The sequence below is a fragment of the Entelurus aequoreus genome, linkage group LG10 (assembly GCF_033978785.1).
Source record: "Entelurus aequoreus isolate RoL-2023_Sb linkage group LG10, RoL_Eaeq_v1.1, whole genome shotgun sequence".
NCBI classification, from domain to species: Eukaryota; Metazoa; Chordata; class Actinopteri; order Syngnathiformes; family Syngnathidae; genus Entelurus; species Entelurus aequoreus.
This window is the reverse complement of record NC_084740.1, coordinates 54,069,806-54,095,017: the sequence shown is the minus strand read 5'-3', so window position 1 is coordinate 54,095,017 and position 25,212 is coordinate 54,069,806. Positions and strand designations below refer to the sequence as shown.

At 40.8% G+C, this 25,212-nt stretch overlaps 1 protein-coding gene across 1 annotated transcript in view; it reads right to left on the bottom strand.

Annotated features, from left to right (window-relative positions):
• The window catches only part of kcp (kielin cysteine rich BMP regulator), an 80,350-nt gene extending 56,341 nt beyond the window's left edge, over window positions 1-24,009 (bottom strand). Inside the window, exons 1-3 of the mRNA XM_062061194.1 lie at window positions 23,592-24,009; window positions 14,675-15,180; window positions 3,105-3,177 (exon numbers count right to left, since the gene is read on the bottom strand). Coding sequence (XP_061917178.1) covers window positions 3,105-3,177; window positions 14,675-15,180; window positions 23,592-23,736 — 724 coding nt within the window. The 5' untranslated portion in view covers window positions 23,737-24,009. The remainder of the gene's footprint in view (window positions 1-3,104; window positions 3,178-14,674; window positions 15,181-23,591) is intronic.
• Window positions 24,010-25,212: the final 1,203 nt, after the last annotated feature.

The following is a 25,212-nucleotide window of genomic DNA, read 5'->3' as shown; positions in this document are numbered from 1 at the left end:
CAAACTATAAGCTACATTCTTGTATGACAACAGAATGGCTAGCAGAACAGAAGGCAGAGGAAACTACACCTTTTGATTTAGTATTTGCTAGTGGAACTTTACACATCACAAAAAAGGTCAATTCGGATTGCTAACATTGTTAGCATAAATGAATGGGATTTAACATAGAGAAAATTAGCATCACGGCTAACGGAGACATATTTTGGGTTCATTATGAGACTGTGGTGGTACATAAACCTAGCTAGCTAGAGATATTGGCCCCAAAATAATTGAACAAGTACAGGAACAGCTAGCTAGCTTGAGTGGAAGTCTGCTGGAGTAGTTTAGTCTTACAGTAACAAGCAATTACACCTCTATTAAACTTAAATACCATAGATCAAATATATTTACCCCAGTAATATCATCAACACTAGTGATGGGTTGATGAGGCCTCATGAAGCGTTTCGACACATTGCAAAACTGTATTGATACTGTGTCACTAAATACTGACATCTGCTGGACATTAAAAATCCCTACAGGCAACCTATGGACCGACTCAACTGACACTGATTTTATGACCTAGTATATACAATAATATAAACCAAGTCATTGTATTTCATTTAGGATTATTTCATATCTTCATTTAAATAAAAATATATTTTTATCTTTTTTAGATACAGTCAAATAATGTGAACATGTATCGTGACTAGGATGGTAGAAGGTGGGGATTGAACCCCAGTAACCAGCAACCCTCCGATTGCTGGCACGGCCACTCTACCAACTTCGCCACGCCGTCATTCCTGTACCTTCTCTAGTAACAGTAGTGATGGGTCCTGCAACACAGATGCATCGGCGCATGCGTCGAGCTCATAGAGTGAAACCCTGTGTCGGTGCGCGTACCGCTTTTAGAAAGTCATGTGACCGATCATGAGCTGCTTTGGTCACGTGACCGATACGCGAACTGTATCGCACTGACGCCTCCTCTGTGCCCTGTGAGCAACGTTCCCTCTAAGGTGCGCGCCTGCGCAATTGCGCAGTGCTCAAGCGTCCTCTGCGCACACCATGCGCCGCACAGCCAATATATGCTGCGCACCAAATCAAACCCATCTGAATTCTAAACAAAATAAACACATTTGTTCTGTGTAATTTTGAAATGCAACTTTGAGTGACAGTGACAACAAGCGGCCCTAACGGTGTTTGTCAACAACACGCATTGCGCCGCTTCCTAAATAAACACAGTTTGGCGCGCAGGCGTCAGCGCGATACAGTTCATGAGCGGTCACGTGACCAAAACAGCTCGTGTTCGGTCACGTGACTTTCTAAAAGCGATACGCGCACCGACACAGGGTATCGCTCTATGAGCTCGACGCATGCGCCGATGCATCGGTGTTGCCGGACCCATCACTAATCAACACTTACCTGACTGGATGAAGTCCTTGGGCTCAAATACTAGTGTGGCCTCAATAGCCCTGCTGTAGTGTGCATACTTGCCAACCTTGAGACCTCCAAATCCGGGAGATTTTGGGGTGGGCGGGGCCGAGGGGCGGGGTTAAGGGGGAGGAGTATATTTATAGCTAGAATTCACTGAAATTCAAGTATATCTTATATATATATATACATCAAATAAATACTTGACTTTCAATGAATTATATATATATATATATATATATATATATATATATATATATATATATAATATATATATATATATATATATATATATATATATATATATATATATATATATATATATATATACACACTACCGTTTAAAAGTTTGGGGTCACCCAAACAATTTTGTGGAATAGCCTTCATTTCTAAGAACAAGAATAGACTGTCGAGTTTCAGATGAAAGTTCTCTTTTTCTGGTCATTTTGAGCGTTTAATTGACCCCACAAATGTGATGCTCCAGAAACTCAATCTGCTCAAAGGAAGGTCAGATTTGTAGCTTCTGTAACGAGCTAAACTGTTTTCAGATGTGTGAACATGATTGCACAAGGGTTTTCTAATCATCAATTAGCCTTCTGAGCCAATGAGCAAACACATTGTACCATTAGAACACTGGAGTGATAGTTGCTGGAAATGGGCCTCTATACACCTATGTAGATATTGCACCAAAAACCAGACATTTGCAGCTAGAATAGTCATTTACCACATTAGCAATGTATAGAGTGTATTTCTTTAAAGTTAAGACTAGTTTAAAGTTATCTTCATTGAAAAGTACAGCGCTTTTCCTTCAAAAATAAGGACATTTCAATGTGACCCCAAACTTTTGAAGGGTAGTGTATATATATATATATATATATTTTTAAAATTATTTTTTAAATGATATATATACATATAAATAAAATAAATACTTGAATTTCAGTGTTCAATTATTTACACTCCTCTCTACTCATTGTTGTATTTGAAAGTGCAATGCTTTGCAGCTAGTAGCACAGCCTTTGAAGGAGCATAGGTATGGGCAGTGTAATATTCTGGGATGGAGTCAATAACCAGGCGAGGTGACGAAGTTACGTCTCTTTACTTCATACTTCAGAACCGACTCCCACACTTGCCGTCAGGGTGCGCAACACAACGTAAACCGTTGGCCAACCAAAAAGTAACCACAGAACACTATATACGGTACAGTGTTCTGTGGTTACTTTTTGGTTGGCCAAGCGGACGTGACGACAGGCTGTCCTCCCTCAGGTCCGCACAGACCTGGAGGGGGCGTGCCTGTTGTCCGGCTGGAAATCGGGAGAAATTCGGGAGAATGGCTGTCCCGGGAGATTTTCGGGAGAGGCACTGAAATTCGGGAGTCTCCCGGAAAATTCGGGAGGGTTGGCAAGTATGGTAGTGTGTAGCAGGCTGGAAATTATCTGTGCATGTGATGGAGGAATGCACTGCACATGTGATGGAAGAATGCACTGCACATGTGATGGAAGAATGCACTGCACATGTGATGGAGGAATGCACAGTACAGGGTTGAAATTCTACTCAATTTGCATTGAATCAGGTTGTTTTAGCTATTAATCCTGCTACAAGATCTAGCATGCTGCATTCAATGTTTATTCCCATTAATTCCCATATATTCCCATGGAAAGTTTCCAACTTTGAATATTCCCGGAATTTTGCAACCCTACCTGTAACATTACCACAGTGCCAGGGGCGTCGCTGGTATGCCTTCATGGAAATCTCAGCTTTCTTCACATGGCCCTGCAAAGACACAATTTGATGCATTTAATGCAGACTTAGCCATAGTTAGTGTTGGACCCAAAACAACGGAAAATTCTAGAAGCTATAGTAGCAGGTACACAAGTTTAAAAAAAACAAAAAAACAATTTGTTGCTGATTTGATAAATACAGCAGTACCTGGGTTTTCGTTTGTTGCACTTTAGTATGGCTCAGTTTTTTGTTTTTGAACCAGTCTTTGCATACCTTCTCAATTATTGCAGTCTTTTTGACTGCATATTGAGCAGGATAATAATCCACCCTGGGGCCAAAAAAGTTGCAAGTCCAAGCGCTTTGATAAAGAAGATGAGAAACACGATTGAATTCAAGAAATAACTTGTAGCAAAGTACGGAGGTAAAGTGCATCTGGAGAGTATTCACAGAACTTCACCTTTTCCACATTTTGTTATGTTACAGCCTTATTCCAAAATGGAATACAATCATTGTGTTTTTTGAAAAATGTTGCAAATTCATTCAATAACCAAACAAAGAAAAACATATGTGCGTAAGTATTAACAGTATTTGCTCAATACTTTGTTGATGCACGTTTGGCAAAAAATTACAGCCTCAAGCCTTTTTGAACACGATGCCAAGCTTGGCACACCCGTCCTTGGGCAGTTTTTAGGTACATTAGTTTTTTGTTTTTAACTAATTTGCAACAACAACAAAAAGGTGTCATTATGGGGTATTGTTGTGTGTAGAATTTTGAGGACAAAAATGAATTTTCACAACAAAATGTGAAAGAGTGAAGCGCTGTGAATACTTTCCTGATGCACTGCATACTTCACATCCTCCATTCCTCGCTGTCTTTGCCAACAGGGGCCGTACTTATCAAGCTTCTTAGAGTGCCATTTTACACTTAAGTCCTGAGAATTTGCGAAATTTAGTCCTACTCTCAAACTTAAGAATAAAAGCTTTTTATCAACGTTCTTAAGTCTAAGAATCACTCCTACTCTCCACGATATTTAAGAGACCTTCAGAGGTGTCTTAAGTGGTTAGGAGTTGCCAGCGGGGGATGGCACTGAGGCGAGAGAGACGTGCGCGAACGTTCAGGGAACGGAACAATGTTTTGTTTTTTTGATGACGAGCAGCTGATCAAACGGTATTGTTTAGACAGAGCGGATATTATTTTTGTCACAGATTTAATACTTTTCGATTCCTTGTTGATTTCTGCATGTGTCTGCAGTGGGCTAGTATATATAGAGCCACCCACACCAGTTTCAAATTAGTTGCCTAATTAATGAATTGGAAAGAAAATGTTATGACAGTAGCGTATGTGTGTGGCCGTGAGGTGAGTGACGTCAGTGAGTGTGTGGGCGATAGAAGAGAGGGAGCGGTAGCGTGAGTGCCGGCGGGGACTAGTTTGTTTTGTATTATTTTGTAGTTTATTGTCAAAATATACACTCCCATTGTCCACTTAAATATTTCCAAGATATTTCTTTATTCTTAGACAACGGATTCCCTTCCGTGATTGGTCATTTCTATGGACACAGAAATGACGTCACCTAAAATTCCGTTTACGGCACATAGTAATGTCGTAATTCAGCTCTGAGTGTGACACTTAAGATTCAGTCCTACACTTCGCTGAAAGTGTGAGTAAGGCGCTTGATAACTAACTTTTAAGTGCAGCTTTCAGCGAAGAATTTATTTACTCTTAAGTAAACTCTTAGCAGACTTCTTAGGAGTAATTCTAAGAAGCTTGATAAGTACGGCCCCAGGTCTTTAATAAAGATAAAAGTGATGTTAAATGTTCATTGTTCCTTCCTTAATTGGTCATATTAGATTTATTTCACATGGTTTGACTGCGTGTCAAACTATAATGATTTTTCCTACAATGTCATATTTGTTAATATGTTGGGATGTCTGGAACAAATTAGGGCAATTGGATGATTTATTATGGATAATATTGCTTCAGTTTTTGTAAGATTCGGGCTTTGGAGTGGATTACAAAGGAAAAGCCAACTGTGCATTTGATCCAATATCCAAACAAAATAATTTATGATTGATAAAAACCTGCTCATTGCCTTTTGCTGTTATTTTCTTTATTTCGCTCTCCTCTGTCGCGCGGTCCCCTCTTAAAAAAATCAGCCAATCTAGTTGCTGTTTGTTCTTCCCATTCACTCACTGTCTGTCCCCTATTAAAAAATATCAGCCCATGTAGTTGCTGTTGTTTTTTTTATTCACTCACTGTGTCTGTCCCCTCTTAAAACAACCAGCCCATGTTGTTGCCGCTGTTGTGTTTGTTCTTTCTGTTTAGTCATTTTGTCTGTCCCCTCTTAAAACAAGCACTTGCTGTTGTTTGTTCTTCCCATTCACTGACTGCATCTGTCCCCTCTTAAAACAATCAGCCCATGTAGTTGCTGTTGTTTGTTCTTCCCATTCACTCACTGTGTCTGTCCCCTCTTAAAACAACCAGCCCATGTTGTTGCCGCTGTTGTGTTTGTTCTTTCTGTTCACTCACTTTGTCTTCCCCCTTTAAAACAACCAGCTAATGTTGTTGCCGCTGTTGTTTGTTCTTTCTGTTCACTAGTTTTCTCTGTCCCCTCTTAAAACAAGCACTTGCGGTTGTTTGTTTTTCCCATTCACTCACTTTGTCTGTCCCCTCTTAAAACAACAAGCCCATGTTGTTGCCGCTGTTGTGTTTGTTCTTCTTGTTCACTCATTTTGTCTGTCCCTTCTTAAAACAAATAGCCTATGTTGTTGCTGTTGTTTGATTTTTCCATTCACTCACTTTTTCTTCCCCCTTTGAAACAACAAGCTAATGTTGTTGCCGCTGTTGTGTTTGTTCTTTCTGTTCACTAATTTTGTCTGTCCCTTCTTAAAACAAATAGCCCATGCAGTTGCTGTAGTTAGTTTTTTCCATTCACTCACTTTGTAGGCCCCCTCTTAAAACAATTATCCCATGTTGTTGCTGTTTGTTCTTCCCATTCACTCACTTTGTCTCCCCCTTTAAAACAACCAGCTAATGTTTTTGCTGCTGTTGTATTTGTTTTTCCTGTTCACTCATTTTGTCTGTCCCCTCTTAAAACAAGCACTTGCTGTTGTTTGTTTTTCCCATTCGCTCACTTTGTCTGTCCCCTCTTAAAACAATCAGCACATGTTGTTGCTGCTGTTGTGTTTGTTCTTTCTGTTCACTCACTTTGCCTGTCCCCTCTTAAAACAATCAGCCCATTTTGTTGCCGCTGTTGTGTTTGTTCTTTCTGTTCACTCTTTTTGTCTGTCCCCTCTTAAAACAAGCACTTGCTGTTGTTTGTTCTTCCCATTCACTCATTTTGTCTTCCCCTCCTAAAACAACCAGCCCATGTTTCAGTCCGGTTCACCGTGCGTGACTGCTCGCCGTCTGTTCGCTGTTGCGAAAAAGCTAAGTAGCGCTCTATCTGTGTGCTTTTAATTGTTCTACAGCTTTCTTTATCACTTCTCAAACATTTTTAGTGGTACTATTTAACTTGCAAATCACCCGATCTCTGTCCCACCACCCTTTCCTCAGCTAGCTAGCTGCTAAGCTAGCGCGGAGAAAGGCAGCGCCGGTCAGTAAGAAGCTACTCCCACAGACCGCGACCACTTCCCTGAGGACAGCAGGAACTTCACTCGGTGACAGAAAACACTGTGAGTAATGGCTTCCTGCGCGTCTTGCACCATACTCACGGAGAGGTTGGCTCTGCTAGAGGGCCGTGTCCGCCAGTTAGAGCAGAGTAATGTCGTAACTTTAGATGTTGCGGACACATCTGCTAGCGTTAGCTGTAGCGAGCTAACTAGCCCAGCTTGTAGCAGTCCTAAGCGGCCTACAAGCTACGGTGTACCGGTTGAGACGCATAATAGATTTAGCTCTTTAGCTAGTCCTACACCCCAGTCTACCGGGCACCACACCTTAGTTATAGGGGACTCCATCACCCGAAACATAAAGCTTAGCAACCCAGCCACAATAAAGTGTATCCCCGGGGCCAGAGCACCTGACATTGAAGCTAATCTTAGGGAGCTAACTCGCAACAGGCCTAGTAAACACGTACGACAGGCTAATCGCACCACTAATTATGCGAATATAGTTGTACACGTTGGCTCCAATGACACTAGAATGAGACAGTCAGAGATTACAAAGAGAAACATAGCCAGGACTTGTGATCTCGCCAGAAAGATGTCCAGGCATCGAGTAATTGTCTCTGGCCCCCTGCCTGCGAGAGGCAATGATGAGAGATATAGCAGATTAGTCTCGCTTAACAAGTGGTTGTCTAGCTACTGTAGGCAGCAGGGACTAACGTTTATTGATAACAGGCCCTCTTTCTGGGGCAAACCAGGCTTGCTGATGAGAGACGGCCTTCACCCTAACCAGGAAGGCGCCATCATCCTGTCTAGAAACATAGACTACTATTTAAGTCTCACTTGACTGACTACACTAGAGCAAGCCCGGTCACAGGCAATTACAATGTCTGTTAGTCCGGGTGAGGAGTCAGTTAAGCTAGAACTAGCCAGCGCCAGGCTGGATAATCCATGTACGCATAGCAATTCTCTCAGAATAATACACAATTCACATAATGTTTTTTCTGTTGTGTCTGTGTCAGAGGTGGACATGCATTCTACTGAGGTGGCAAATTATGATATGTCCAGTCTATTGCAGCACCAAGCAAACAATCGGAAAATTCCCGTCATATCAATTCCTAGATATGGTCGAAACTATTTAAAGTGCACTACGCATAATAAACGCAACATTGTTAATATTGCCACTACGGATAATCTTAACAAAAACTCGTCAAAACAGCCCAATACCTATAATATGGGCTTTTTAAACATAAGATCATTGTCTCCCAAGGCGTTATTGGTTAATGAGGTAATTAGAGACAACAATCTTAACGTCATTGGTCTTAGCGAAACCTGGCTCAAACCGGACAAATTTTTTGCGCTCAATGAGGCATCTCCTCCTAACTATACGAATGCGCATGTTGCCCGCCCTCTTAAAAGGGGAGGGGGTGTTGCACTAATATACAATGAAAATTTCAACCTTACCCCTAACCTAAATAATAAATATAAATCGTTTGAGGTGCTTACTATGAGGTCTGTCACACCGCTACCTCTCGACCTGGCTGTTATCTACCGCCCCCCTGGGCCCTATTCGGACTTTATCAGTGAATTCTCAGAGTTCGTTGCTGATCTAGTGACGCACGCCGACAATATAATCATAATGGGGGACTTTAATATCCATATGAATACCCCATCGGACCCTCAGTGCGTGGCGCTCCAAACCATAATTGATAGCTGTGGTCTTACACAAATAATACATGAACCCACGCATCGCAACGGTAATACAATAGATCTAGTGCTTGTCAGGGGTGTCACCACCTCCAAAGTTATGATACTTCCATATACTAAAGTAATGTCCGATCATTACCTTATAAAATTTGAAGTTTTGACTCTTTGTCAACAAGCTAATAATAATAATAACTGCTATAGCGGCCGCAACATTAATGCTGCCACAACGATGACTCTTGCTGACCTACTGCCTTCGGTAATAGCACCATTCCCAAATTATGTCGGCTCTATTGATAAACTCACTAACAACTTTGACGATGCCTTGCGCGAAATTATTGATAGTATAGCACCGCTAAAGCAAAAAAGGGCCCCTAAAAGGCGCACCCCATGGTTTACAGAAGAAATTAGAGCTCATAAATTATCATGTAGAAAACTGGAACGCGAATGGCGCGCGACTAAACTTGAGGTTTTCCATCAAGCATGGAGTGATAGTTTAATAACTTATAAACGCATGCTTACCTTAGCTAAAGCTAAATACTACTCAAATCTCATCCGCCTCAACAAAAACGATCCTAAATTTCTGTTTAGTACAGTAGCATCGCTAACCCAACAAGGGACTCCTCCCAGTAGCTCCACCCACTCGGCAGATGATTTTATGAATTTCTTTAATAAGAAAATTGAACTCATTAGAAAGGAGATTAAAGACAACGCATTCCAGCTACAACTGGGCTCTATTAACACAAATACGACTGTATATACGACGGACACTGCCCTCCAAAATAGTCTCTCTATTTTTGATGAAATAACATTAGAGGAATTATTACAGCGTGTAAGTGGGATAAAACAAACAACATGTTTACTTGACCCACTTCCTGGGAAACTTATCAAGGAACTGTTTGTATTATTAGGTCCATCAGTGTTAAATATTATAAACTTATCACTTTCCTCCGGCACTGTTCCCCTAGCATTCAAAAAAGCGGTTATTCATCCTCTGCTCAAAAGACCTAACCTCGATCCTGACCTCATGGTAAACTACCGACCGGTCTCCCACCTTCCGTTTATTTCCAAAATTCTCGAAAAAACTGTCGCACAGCAGCTAAATGAACACTTAGTGACTAACAATCTCTGTGAACCTTTTCAATCCGGTTTCAGGGCAAATCACTCTACGGAGACAGCCCTCGCAAAAATGACTAATGATCTATTGCTAACGATGGATTCTGATGCGTCATCTATGTTGCTGCTTCTTGATCTTAGCGCCGCTTTCGATACCGTCGATCATAATATTTTATTAGAGCGTATCAAAACACGTATTGGTATGTCAGACTTAGCCTTGTCTTGGTTTAACTCTTATCTTACTGACAGGATGCAGTGCGTCTCCCATAACAATGTGACCTCGGACTATGTCAAGGTAACGTGCGGAGTTCCCCAGGGTTCGGTTCTTGGCCCTGCACTCTTTAGTATTTACATGCTGCCACTGGGTGACATCATACGCAAGTACGGTGTTAGCTTTCACTGTTATGCTGATGACACTCAACTCTACATGCCCCTAAAGCTGACCAACACGCCGGACTGTAGTCAGCTGGAGGCGTGTCTTAATGAAATTAAACAATGGATGTCCGCTAACTTTTTGCAACTCAACGCTAAGAAAACGGAAATGCTGATTATCGGTCCTGCTAGACACCAACATCTATTTAATAATACCACCTTAACATTTGACAACCAAACAATTAAACAAGGAGACTCGGTAAAGAATCTGGGTATTATCTTCGACCCAACTCTCTCGTTTGAGTCACACATTAAGAGTGTTACTAAAACGGCCTTCTTTCATCTCCGTAATATCGCTAAAATTCGTTCCATCTTGTCCACTAGCGACGCTGAGATCATTATTCATGCGTTCGTTACGTCTCGTCTCGATTACTGTAACGTATTATTTTCGGGCCTCCCTATGTCTAGCATTAAAAGATTACAGTTGGTACAAAATGCGTCTGCAAGGCTTTTGACAAAAACAAGAAAGTTTGATCATATTACGCCTATACTGGCTCACTTGCACTGGCTTCCTGTGCACTTAAGATGCGACTTTAAGGTTTTACTACTTACGTATAAAATATTACACGGTTTAGCTCCAGCCTATCTCGCCGATTGTATTGTACCATATGTCCCGACAAGAAATCTGCGTTCAAAGAACTCCGGCTCATTAGTGATTCCCAGAGCCAAAAAAAAAGTCTGCGGGCTATAGAGCGTTTTCTATTCGGGCTCCAGTACTCTGGAATGCCCTCCCGGTAACAGTTAGAGATGCTACCTCAGTAGAAGCATTTAAGTCCCATCTTAAAACTCATTTGTATAATCTAGCCTTTAAATAGACCCCCCCTTTTTTAGACCAGTTGATCTGCCGTTTCTTTTCTTCTCTCCTCTTCTCCCCTGTCCCTTGCGAGGGGGAGTTGCATAGGTCCGGTGGCCATGGATGAAGTGCTGGCTGTCCAGAGCCGGGACCCCGGGTGGACCACTAGCCTGTGCATCGGTTGGGGACATCTCTGCGCTGCTGACCCGTCTCCGCTCGGGATGGTTTCCTGTTGGCCCCGCTGTGGACTGGACTCCCGCTGATGTGTTGGATCCACTGTGGACTGGACTTTCACAATGTTATGTCAGACCCACTCGACATCCGTTGCTTTCGGTCTCCCCTAGAGGGGGGGGGGGGTTACCCACATATGCGGTCCTCTCCAAGGTTTCTCATAGTCATTCACCGACGTCCCACTGGGGTGAGTTTTTCCTTGCCCGTATGTGGGCTCTGTACCGAGGATGTCGTTGTGGCTTGTACAGCCCTTTGAGACACCTGTGATTTAGGGCTATATAAATAAACATTGATTGATTGATTGATTGATGTTGTTGCCGCTGTTGTGTTTGTTCTTCTTGTTCACTCATTTTGTCTGTCCCTTCTTAAAACAAATAGCATATGTTGTTGCTGTTGTTTGATTTTTCCATTCACTCACTTTGTCTTCCCCCTTTGAAACAACAAGCTAATGTTGTTGCCGCTGTCGTGTTTATTCTTTCTGTTAACTAATTTTGTCTGTCCCTTTTTAAAACAAATAGCCCGTGCAGTTGATGTAGTTAGTTTTTTCCATTCACTCACTTTGTAGGCCCCCTCTTAAAACAATTATCCCATGTTGTTGCTGTTTGTTCTTCCCATTCACTCACTTTGTCTGTCCCCTCTTAAAACAACCAGCTAATGTTGTTGCCGCTGTTGTGTTTGTTCTTCCTGTTCACTCATTTTGTCTGTCCCTTCTTAAAACATGCACTTGCTGTTGTTTGTTCTTCCCATTCACTCACTTTGCCTGTCCCCTCTTAAAACAATCAGCCCATTTTGTTGCCGCTGTTGTGTTTGTTCTTTCTGTTCACTCTTTTTCTCTGTCCCCTCTTAAAACAAGCACTTGCTGTTGTTTGTTCTTCCCATTCACTCATTTTGTCTTCCCCTCCTAAAACAACCAGCCCATGTTGTTGCCGCTGTTGTGTTTGTTCTTCTTGTTCACTCATTTTGTCTGTCCCTTCTTAAAACAAATAGCATATGTTGTTGCTGTTGTTTGATTTTTCCATTCACTCACTTTGTCTTCCCCCTTTGAAACAACAAGCTAATGTTGTTGCCGCTGTTGTGTTTATTCTTTCTGTTAACTAATTTTGTCTGTCCCTTTTTAAAACAAATAGCCCGTGCAGTTGCTGTAGTTAGTTTTTTCCATTCACTCACTTTGTAGGCCCCCTCTTAAAACAATTATCCCATGTTGTTGCTGTTTGTCCTTCCCATTCACTCACTTTGTCTGCCCCCTTTAAAACAACCAGCCGCTGTTGTTGCCGCTGTTGTGTTTGTTCTTCCTGTTCACTCATTTTGTCTGTCCCTTCTTAAAACAAGCACTTGCTGTTGTTTGTTCTTCCCATTCGCTCACTTTGTCTGTCCCCTCTTAAAACAACCAGCCCATGTTGTTGCCGCTGTTGTGTTTGTTCTTTCTGTTCACTCACTTTGTCTGTCCCCTCTTAAAACAATCAGCCCATGTTGTTGCCGCTGTTGTGTTTGTTCTTTCTGTTCACTCACTTTGTCTGTCCCCTCTTAAAACAATCAGCACATGTTGTTGCTGCTGTTGTGTTTGTTCTTCCCATTGACTCACTTTGTCTGTCCCCTCTTAAAACAACCAGCTAATGTTGTTGCCGCTGTTGTGTTTGTTCTTCCTGTTCACTCACTTTGTCTGTCCCTTCTTAAAACAAGCACTTGCTGTTGTTTGTTCTTCCCATTCACTCACTTTGTCTGTCCCCTCTTAAAACAACCAGCCGCTGTTGTTGCCGCTGTTGTGTTTGTTCTTTCTGTTCACTCATTTTGTCTGTCCCTTTTTAAAACAAGCACTTGCTGTTGTTTCTTCTTCCCATTCACTCACTTTGTCTGTCCCCTCTTAAAATAATCAGCCCATGTTGTTGCCGCTGTTGTGTTTGTTATTTCTGTTCACTCACTTTGTCTGTCCCCTCTTAAAACAATCAGCCCATGTTGTTGCCGCTGTTGTGTTTGTTCTTTCTGTTCACTCACTTTGTCTGTCCCCTCTTAAAACATTTAGCCCATGTTGTTGTTTGTTCTTCACATTCACTCACTTTGTCTGTCCCCTCCTAAAACAACCAGCCCATGTTGTTGCCGCTGTTGTGTTTGTTCTTCTTGTTCACTCATTTTGTCTGTCCCTTCTTAAAACAAATAGCCTATGTTGTTGCTGTTGTTTGATTTTTCCATTCACTCTTTTTTACTTCCCCCTTTGAAACAACAAGCTAATGTTGTTGCCGCTGTTGTGTTTGTTCTTTCTGTTCACTAATTTTGTCTGTCCCTTCTTAAAACATATAGCCCGTCCAGTTGCTGTCGTTAGTTTTTTCTATTCACTCACTTTGTAGGCCCCCTCTTAAAACAATTATCCCATGTTGTTGCTGTTTGTTCTTCCCATTCACTCACTTTGTCTCCCCCCTTTAAAACAACCAGCTAATGTTTTTGCTGCTGTTGTGTTTGTTCTTCCTGTTCACTCATTTTGTCTGTCCCCTCTTAAAACAAGCACTTGCTGTTTTTTGTTCTTCCCATTCACTCACTTTGTCTGTCCCCTCTTAAAACAACCAGCACATGTTGTTGCTGCTGTTGTGTTTGTTCTTTCTGTTCACTCACTTTGTCTGTCCCCTCTTAAAACATTTAGCCCATGTTGTTGTTTGTTCTTCACATTCACTCACTTTGTCTGTCCCCTCCTAAAACAACCAGCCCATGTTGTTGCCGCTGTTGTGTTTGTTCTTCTTGTTCACTCATTTTGTCTGTCCCTTCTTAAAACAAATAGCATATGTTGTTGCTGTTGTTTGATTTTTCCATTTACTCACTTTGTCTTCCCCCTTTGAAACAACAAGCTAATGTTGTTGCCGCTGTTGTGTTTATTCTTTCTGTTAACTAATTTTGTCTGTCCCTTTTTAAAACAAATAGCCCGCGCAGTTGCTGTAGTTAGTTTTTTCCATTCACTCACTTTGTAGGCCCCCTCTTAAAACAATTATCCCATGTTGTTGCTGTTTGTCCTTCCCATTCACTCACTTTGTCTGCCCCCTTTAAAACAACCAGCTAATGTTGTTGCCGCTGTTGTGTTTGTTCTTCCTGTTCACTCATTTTGTCTGTCCCTTCTTAAAACAAGCACTTGCTGTTGTTTGTTCTTCCCATTCGCTCACTTTGTCTGTCCCCTCTTAAAACAACCAGCCCATGTTGTTGCCGCTGTTGTGTTTGTTCTTTCTGTTCACTCATTTTGTCTGCCCCCCCCAAAAACATTCAGCCCATGTAGTTGCTGTTGTTTGTTCTTCCCGTTCACTCATTTTGTCTGTCCCCTCTTAAAACAAGCACTTGCTGTTGTTTGTTCTTCCCATTCACTCATCTTGTCTTCCCCTCTTAAAACAACCAGCCCATGTTGTTGCCGCTGTTGTGTTTGTTCTTCTTGTTCACTCACTGTGTCTGTCCCCTCTTAAAACATACCAAGTGCTCTTAGCAGACCACACAACCTTTTTAGCGGTCACACTTGCCAACATAGGAGTTGTGCAGCCATTTAGGATGCTTGTTTAAAAACAACATGAATTAGGATTTGAAAAAAGGATCAATCCTGAAAGCTGCGTTCCAAATATTTATATTTGTGTCACTGCTGGTGTTTTATTACGGAGAATAAAAAGTGTATTTGTGTTGGAATGTGAGATTTGTGCAACAACTTACACTAAACCTGCTGTCTTTCCTCCCGGGCGTGCTGGCCAGAGTGACGAGGACGTCTTGGGGAAGTTCCACCTTGAACTTCTCCTTTATTAGCACCATTTCAGCTTCTTGACAGTCCACAAAATATACGATCCTGCCTGGCTCCAGGCTGACGGCCAACTGGACCCATTCCCCCCGGGAGAAGGGATTTCTCCTGGGGAAAATGCCGCCCACCGCCTGGTAGTCCACACGCAGAGTGTCCTCCAGGGTGGACGAGGTGAGTTGAAGGATGGGCGAGGATGAGGAGGACAGGGACAGAAGGGTGGCGTTGGTGCCCTGCAACTGGTGCCCCACAAAATGAAACCCCATGCTTCCCTGAAGGTTGGAGTGAAGGACCCGGGAATATTCCTGAGGAAGCGTCAAGTGAGGCGCTTTAAGGCGAAGTCTGTACACGAGCCCTGTGGGACTGTGCAGTCTGGACAGTCCGCTTCTTGGCTGGGACATGTTCAAAGCTGCCAGAAGGTCAATCGCTGGGGGAAAGAGAGAAAACACCTGATTATGTTGTATTGGAATGATGCGACTGAAGGGTCCTCGAACGCAACACTGACGAAAACGTCGTGGTCAAAAGTGTACATACACATGTAAAGAACATAATGGGGCTTTCTGCTCCGCCGCTCCCTGTCTGTGAAACGCTCTCCCTGACCACCTGAGGGCACCACAGACTGTGGATGCTTTCAAAAAAGGCTTAAAAGCCCTTCTTTTTTTAAAAAGCCTTTTTTTTTAGATATATGCATACTGGTTATAGCTATTTGGCTGTTCTAGTTTTTATTTTTATTAATTTCTTTATTTTATTTTTATTTTTTTTAATACACTGTAGCACTTTGAGATTGTTTACTCAATATAAAGTGCCTTTTACAAATAAAATCTATTGTTATTATTAGGGATGTCCGATAATGGCTTTTTGCCGATATCCGATATTCCGATATTGTCCAACTCTTTAATTACCGATACCGATATCAACCGATACCGATATCAACCGATATATGCAGTCGTGGAATTAACACATTATTATGCCTAATTTGGACAACCAGGTATGGTGAAGATAAGGTACTTTTAAAAAAAATTAGTAAAATAAGATCAATTAAAAACATTTTCTTGAATAAAAAAGAAAGTACAACAATATAAAAACAGTTACATAGAAACTAGTAATGAATGCAAATTAGTAAAATTAACTGTTAAAGGTTAGTACTATTAGTGGAGCAGCAGCACGCACAATCATGTGTGCTTACGGACTGTATCCCTTGCAGACTGTATTGATATATATTGATATATAATGTAGGAACCAGAATATTAATAACAGAAAGAAACAACCCTTTTGTGTGAATGAGTGTAAATGGGGGAGGGAGGTTTTTTGGGTTGGTGCACTAATTGTAAGTGTATCTTGTGTTTTTTATGTTGATTTAATTAAAAAAAAACAAAAAAAAAAACCGATACCGATAATAAAAAAAAACAATACCGATAATTTCCGATATTACATTTTAACGCATATATCGGCCGATAATATCGGCAGGCCGATATTATCGGACATCTCTAATTATTATTAATGTCATGGCTGTCTTGAGTTTCTAATCATTTCTACAACTCTTATTTTTTGTGATGGAGTGATTGGAGCACATACTTGTTGGTCACAAACAACATTCATGAAGTTTGCTTCTTTTATGAATTTATTATGGGTCTACTGACAATGTGAGCAAATGTGCTGGGTCAAAAGTATACATACAGCAATGTTAATATTTGCTTACATGTCCCTTGGCAAGTTTCACTGCAATAAGGTGCTTTGCCAATGGAACTGGTGCTTTACAGACAGTAAATGGGACAATGAAAAAGGAGGATTACCTCCAAATTCTTCAGGACAACTTCCGCCCGAATGCAGCTGAGATAGGCTCCAGCACCCCTCGCGACCCCAAAAGGGACAAGCGGTAGAAAATGGATGGATGGAACCTAAAATCATCAGCCCGGAGGTTGGGTCTTGGGCGCAGTTGGGTGTTCCAACAGGACAATGACCCCAAACACACCTCAAAAGTGGTAAAAGAATGGCTAAATCAGGCTAGAATGAAGGTTTTAGAATGGCCTTCCCAAAGTCCTCACTTAAACGTGTGGACAATGCTGAAGAAACAAGTCCATGTCAGAAAAGCAACACATTTAGCTGAACTGCACCAATTTTGTCAAGAGGAGTGGTCAAAAATGCAAGCAGAAGCTTGTGGATGGCTACCAAAAGCGCCTTATTGCAGGTAAACTTGCCAAGGGACATTTAAGCAAATATTAACATTGCTGTATGTATACTTTTGACCCAGCACATTTGCTCACATTTTCAGTAGACCCATAATAAATTCATAAAAGAAGCAAACTTCATGAAGGTTCAGGTTTCATCTGACCACATAACTTTCCTCCAGAAGGTCTTATCTTTGTCCATGTGATGTCAAATTAAACAAACATTTAGGCCACAATACCCAGCAATATGTTTGGAGGAGAAAAGGTGAGGCTTTTAATCCCAGGAACACCATCCCTACCGGCAAGCATGGTGGTGGTAGTATTATACTCTGGGCCTGTTTTGCTGCCAATGGAACTGGTGCTTTACAGAGAGTAAATGGGACACATTTTCAGTAGACCCATAATAAATTCATAAAAGAAGCAAACTTCATGAATGTTTTTTTGTGACCAACAAGTATGTGCTCCAATCACTCTATCACAAAAAAATAAGAGTTGTAGAAATTATTTTTGACCACTCCTCTTGACAAAATTGGTGCAGTTCAGCTAAATGTGTTGGTTTTCTGACATGGACTTGTTTCTTCAGCATTGTCCACACATTTAAGTCAGGACTTTGGGAAGGCCATTCTAAGACCTTCATTCTAGCCTGATTTAGCCATTCCTTTACCACTTTTGACATGTGTTTGGGGTCATTGTCCTGTTGGAACACCCAACTGCACCCAAGACCCAACCTCCGGGCTGATGATTTTAGCTTGTCCTGAAGAATTTGGAGGTAATCCTCCTTTTTCATTGTCCCATTTACTCTCTGTAAAGCACCAGTTCCATTGGCAGCAAAACAGGCCCAGAGCATAATACTACCACCACCATGCTTGACAGTAGGAATGGTGTTCCTGTGGTTAAAGGCCTCACCTTCTCTCCTCCAAACATATTGCTGGGTATTGTGGCCAAACAGCTACATTTTTGTTTCATCTGACATCACATGGACAAAGATAAGACCTTCAGGAGGAAAGTTCTGGGGTCAGATGAAACAAAAAATGAGCTGTTTGGCCATGACATTATGTCCTTCACAAGTGTATGTACTTTTGACCACGATTGTAGATAGACAGCTAGCTAAATAGATAGATAGATAGATAGATAGATAGATAGATAGATAGATAGATAGATAGATAGATAGATAGATAGATAGATAGATAGATAGACACTAGATAGATAGATAGATAGATAGATAGATAGATAGATAGATAGATAGATAGATAGATAGATAGATAGATAGATAGATAGATAGATAGATAGATAGATAGATAGATAGATTAAAGTAGTTCAAAGTAATTTATACAAGTTAGATATGAACTGATAGTATTCATGAGATACCACAGTAAAACTCCCAACAGTTAGTATTACTGCTTCAATGAAAAATTATTGTAAAACCGTGATTGATAACCGCACTTTGATAAACTCACAGACTGGTGATAGTGCTCATTTCCTAGAGGAGAAAGATAGCTAGCGGCAGCTAACCGCTGGCACCACCAATCGCTACCTTTGTTAATCAAAATAGCTAGCAACTAGTGTGCTAATCACCAGCTAGCTTAAACGCTAACATGAATACAAGACACTTTGTCTTTCCTCAATAAAAACGACTTACATTAAGCACGTTGCTGTCTGAGAAACTAAACTATCCAATTGTGGTAATCGCTAGCTTTCTTATACGCTAACATGAATACAAAACAATAATGTATTTTCTCATTGCAAACGACACAACCCAGTCTAAATTCCAAAAACACATTGCTGTATTAGCATCTAAGCTATTCAATCGTGCTAATCGCTAGCTCTCAACTAGTATCTTAATCGCTAGTTAGCTTAAATGCTAACATGAATACGAGACATTTTAACATATTTCCTCATTACAAACGTCACACCCCCAATCTAAACTTATGTAAACACATTTCTCTATGAACAGCTAAGATATTCAATTGTGCTAATTGCTAGCTCGCAGCCAGGGCCACTAATCGCTTGCTAGCTTAAATGGTAACATGAATACAGGGCACATTAATGTATTTCGTCATTACAAATGTAATACAACAATTTAAACTTGTATAAACACATTACTCCCTGAACAACTAAGATATTGAGTCGTGCTAATCGCTAGCAGGCAGCTGGCATCACTAATCGCTTGCCAGTTTAAAGGCTAACGTGAATACAAGGCACATTAGCGTATTTTCGAAATCTCATACCCCAATCATTACTTGTATAAACACATTACTCCCTGAACAACTAAGATATTGAGTCGTGCTAATCGCTAGCTAGCAGCTGGCATCACTAATCGCTTGCCAGTTTAAAGGCTAACAAGAATACAACGCACATTAATGTATTTCGAAATGTCATACCTCAATCTAAAGTTGTATAAACACACTGCTGTCTGAGCAACTAACCTATTCAATTGTGCTAATCGCTAGCTAACTTAAATGCTAACATAAATAAAAGAAACAATGTCTTGAGTCAACATATTACTGTCTGAGCAACGAAGATACTCAATTGTGCACATTGAACCTCCAGGCTGTGCTCTCTTAGAACAAAGTGGTAAATGTGAAGAGAATATATAGTGTCTAAATTCCAAAAACACATTGCTGTTTTAGCATCTAAGCTATTCAATCGTGCTAAACGCTAGCTCTCAACTTGTATCCTAAACGCTAGTTCGCTTAAATGCTAACATGAACACTAGACAAATTAACATATTTCTTCATTACAAACGTCACACCCCAATCTAAACTCATGTAAACACATTTCTCGATGAACAGCTACGATATTCAATTGTGCTAATTGCTAGCTCGGAGCCAGGGCCACTAATCGCTTGCTAGCTTAAATGGTAACAAGAATACAAGGCACATTAATGTATTTCGTCATTACAAATGTCATACAACAATTTAAACTTATATAAACATTAAACCCTGAACAACTAAGATAATGAGTCGTGCTAATCGCTAGCTAGCAGCTGGCATCACTAATCGCTTGCCATTTGAAAGGCTAACATGAATACAAGGCACATTAATTAATTCTAAATGTCATACCCCAATCTAAACTTGTATAAACACACTGCTGTCTGAGACAACTAACCTACTCAATTGTGCTAATCGCTGGCTAACTTAAATGCTAACATAAATAAAAGAAACATTAATGTCTTGAGTCAACATATTACTGTCTGAGCAACTAAGATATTCAATTGTGCACATTGAACCTCCAGGCTGTGCTCTCTTACAACAAAGTGGTAAATGTGAAGAGAATATATTGTGTGTCTGTTTATTTAAGTTATAGTTTCTTAGAAGTAAAGCTTGGTTAAAAGGTTTCAGTGTGTTTACTGTACGAACACTTTTTGAGCACAACACTCTGATCATAACAACAACTGGCATATAAAAAAAAAATGATACAAGTTAATGAAATAAGTACCATTTTATTCTTATTTTCTCATCCTGTATATTTTGTTACAAAAACTGAGTGTTTGTGGAATGTCTAGGTCAGGGGTCAGCAAATCCAAAATGTTGAAAGAGCCATATTGGACCAAAAATACAAAAAAGTAATCTGTCAGGAGCCGCAAAAAATTTAAAGATTTATATAAGTGTTGTAATTATGGCAACGCATGATGTAAGTGGCTAATTAGCAATATTAGCCTACTATCAAAATGACTGTGTCGCAGGCTGATGCAAATTTACGTTGACAGAAATGTTGAAATGTAATATTTATTCTACACATTTTTACAACATTGGAAAACATTAGTAAAACTTCTCAGAGGATGAGAAAACTCCTGGAAATGACTGGCTTTTAATAGCCAAAAAAGGTATAGATGTGTGTGTCCAAGTTAAAGGAAACGGCAGGCTGTCTTCTTCTAATGGATGTATTACAATCTTTGCAAGCTGGCTAACGTTTGCTGTGGTCTGGAACAACATTGCACACTAAAAACTATCAGAAATGCAGCCAATATTACATATAGATAATGTGTCATGAGACATGCACATATATATTAACATAAGTAAAGGAAATTAAATGATCTCAAATATACCTACAAATGAGGCATAATGATGCAATATGTACATACAGCTAGCCTAAATAGCATGTTAGCATTGATTAACTTGCAGTCATGCAGTGACCAAATATGCCTGATTAGCACTCCATAACAAGTCAGTAACATCAACAAAGTTCACCTTTGTGCATTCATGCACAGTATAAAACATTTGGTGGACAAAATGAGACAAAGAAGGAGTGGCATAAAACACGTCTTTCTGTGGCAGCGTCGGAAAAAGTTGTACACGTAAACAAACTGTTGGGTCACAGTCCACACAACGGTGAGTTCAAGGGCCGCTGATATTAGTAGGACAAATACTCTCATCAGTGAAGCATACACACAACCATATAAAATAGTGGGCTTTCTTTTTTGTAAAGCTTTTAGTTAATGCACCTTTTAACTATGATTTTTGATCATTTTTCACTTTGTATCCTTTGTTGTTTTGAATTTAATTGTTGTTTTACTTTACCTATGTTTTGTACAGTGTTTTGTGATTTTATCTGTGAAAAGCAATTTATAAATAAAATGTACTTACTTATTTACCTACTTTCTAACAATTAGGAAGGTTTGTGTCATGTTTGTCCTCCTACAGAAACCATATTACAACAAAAAATACAAACCCCGTTTCCATGAGTTGGGAAATTGTGTTAGATGTAAATATAAACGGAATACAATGATTTGCAAATCCTTTTCAACCCATATTCAGTTGAATATGCTACAAAGACAAGATATTTGATGTTCAAACTCATAAACTTAATTTTTTTTTTGCAAATAATTAACTTTAGAATTTCATGGCTGCAACATGTGCCAAAGTAGTTGGGAAAGGGCATGTTCACCACTGTGTTACATGGCCTTTCCTTTTAACAACACTCAGTAAACGTTTGGGAACTGAGGTGACACATTTTTGAAGCTTCTCAGGTGGAATTCTTTCCCATTCTTGCTTGATGTACAGCTTAAGTTGTTCAACAGTCCGGGGGTCTCCCTTGTGCTATTTTAGGCTTCATAATGCGCCACACGTTTCCAATGGGAGACAGGTCTGGACTACGGGCAGGCCAGTCTAGTACCCGCACTCTTTTACTATGAAGCCACGTTGATGTAACACGTGGCTTGGCATTGTCTTGCTGAAATAAGCAGGGGCGTCCATGGTAACGTTGCTTGGATGGCAACATATGTTGCTCCAAAAGCTGTATGTACCTTTCAGCATTAATGGTGCCTTCACAGATGTGTAAGTTACCCATGTCTTGGGCACTAACACATCCCCATACCATCACACATGCTGGCTTTTACACTTTGCGCCTATAACAATCCGGATGGTTCTTTTCCTCTTTGGTCCGGAGGACACGACGTCCACAGTTTCCAAAAACAATTTGAAATGTGGACTCGTCAGACCACAGAACACTTTTACACTTTGTATCAGTCCATCTTAGATGAGCTCAGGCCCAGCGAAGCCGACGGCGTTTCTGGGTGTTGTTGATAAACGGTTTTCGCCTTGCATAGGAGAGTTTTAACTTGCACTTACAGATGTAGCGACCAACTGTAGTTACTGACAGTGGGTTTCTGAAGTGTTCCTGAGCCCATGTGGTGATATCCTTTACACACTGATGTCGCTTGTTGATGCAGTACAGCCTGAGGGATGGAAGGTCACGGGCTTGGCTGCTTACGTGCAGTGATTTCTCCACATTCTCTGAACCCTTTGATGATATTACGGAGCGTAGATGGTGAAATCCCTAAATTCCTTGCAATAGCTGCTTGAGAAAGGTTTTTCTTAAACTGTTCAACAATTTGTTGACAAAGTCGTGACCCTCACCCCATCCTTGTTTGTGAATGACTGAGCATTTCATGGAATCTACTTTTATACCCAATCATGGCACCCACCTGTTCCCAATGTGCCTGTTCACCTGTGGGATGTTCCAAATAAGTGTTTGATGAGCATTCCTCAACTTTATCAGTATTTATTGCCACCTTTCCCAACTTCTTTGTCACGTGTTGCTGGCATCAAATTCTAAAGTTAATGATTATTTGCACAACATTTTTTTTAATCAGTTTGAACATCAAATATGTTGTCTTTGTAGCATATTCAACTGAATATGGGTTGAAAATGAATTGCAAATCATTGTATTCCGTTTATATTTACATCGAACACAATTTCCCAACTCATATGGAAACGGGGTTTGTATATTTTTCACCCCTTTTTTTCCCCCCATTTCCATACATTTTTGAAAAAGCTCCATGGAGCCACCAAAGCGGCGCTAAAGAGGCTGCATGTGGCTCTAGAGCTGCGGGTTGCTGACCCCCAGTCTTAGGGGATACATTGTGGTTATCAACGACATCAAACTTAAAACACTTAGCTTTCCAAGTACCAGCATAATGACCGACATTGAAATGCAGTAGCGTAGTAGGCCTAAGTATCCATTAAAACAAGGCAGCGGTGTTATTCAACAAGAATATTTTACATTTTAGCCCCAGTTTGAACAGTAACACTGTGTTGGAATATTCAAATAGGTGATTCTTTGGCGTACCACTGTTGGGGAATCACTGGTGGACAATGTAGTGTGCATTTCTTGTGGGATGTTAGTCGTAATGATCAAAGTGTTGCAAGCAAAGCAAGACGTGACTCACCATTGTCGTGAAAAGGAGCACAACACCCGGGTGCAGACATGGCCAGCGTGACCCACAGAATGTCCAACAGCAACACTTTCACACTCTCCATTCTCCCAGCACCAAAAGAGGGAAGACAAAACTCACAGAAGAGGCATGATCTCATTGGAGGTGTGTGTTGGAAGTGAAGATGTTTCTGCTTTTATGTTCATGGGAACATGAAACATCTGGAGGCACTTCTTCTCTTCCCTGCACTCTCCTTCACCTCAGAGGGAAAACCTTCCTTCACCTTCGCTGCCCTAATTCTGCTTCTCGTGTGAGGGGGGTGTGCGAGGCGAGATGCAGCACACACACTCTCGTCTCGCCACTTTCACAACTTTTTCTTCCTTCTTTTTTTCTTCTGGTTGGGAATCTCTCCACCCATCACCGGCCTGCAGTGTTGGTTCTCCTACACCCCCTTCTTGCTCCCTCTCTCGCCCCCATCCCCTTCCCTTGGTTATCAGCTAAACCTGGCGTGGAGCCTGGAGAGGAGCCATGACTTCACAACAATATATTCTTCCCCTAGGACGGGGGTCAGCAACCCGTGGCTCTCGATCCGCATGTGGCTCTTTAGCACCGCTCTGGTGGCTCCCTGGAGCTTTTTCAAAAATGTATGAAAATAGCAAAAAATTAGGTAAAAAACACATTCGTTGTCTTAATATGGTTTGTGTGGGACAAACATAACACAAACCTTCCTAATTGTTACAAATCCCACTGTTTAATATGTTTGTGTTTATGCTTTACTGAAGGGAGTATTTGGCGAGCGCCGTTTTGTCCAACTAATTTCAGCAGTACTTGAACTCATCGTAGTTTGTTTACATGTACAACTTTCTCCGACGCTGCCACAGAAAGACGTGTTTTATGCCGCTCCTTCTTTGTCTCATTTTGTCCACCAAACGTTTTATGCTGTGCGTGAATGCACTAACTTGAGCTTTGTTGATGTTATTGACTTGTGTGGAGTGCTAATCAGGCATATTTGGTCAGAGCATGACTGCAAGCTAATCAATGCTAACATGCTATTTAGGCTTGTAGGTAGAGATGTCCGATATTATCGGCCGATAAATGCTTTAAAATGTAATATCGGAAATTGTCGGTATCGTTTTTTTTAATTATCGGTATCGGGTTTTTAATTTTTTATTAAATCAACATAAAAAACACAAGATACACTTACAATTAGTGCACCAACCCAAAAAACCTCCCTTCCCCATTATCACTCATTCACACAAAAGGGTTGTTTCTTTCTGTTATTAATATTCTGGTTCCTACATTATATATCAATATATAATATAGGGACGGCGTGGCGAAGTTGGTAGAGTGGCTGTGCCAGCAATCGGAGTGTTGCTGGTTACTGGGGTTCAATTCCCACCTTCTACCTTCCTAGTCACGTCCGTTGTGTCCTTGGGCAAGACACTTCACCCTTTGCCTCTGATGGCTGCTGGTTAGCTGCCTTGCATGGCAGCTCCCGCCATCAGTGTGTGAATGTGTGTGTGAATGGGTAAATGTGGAAATACTGTCAAAGCGCTTTGAGTACCTTGAAGGTAGAAAAAGCGCTATACAAGTATAACCCATTTATTTATTTATTTATTTATATCAATACAGTCTG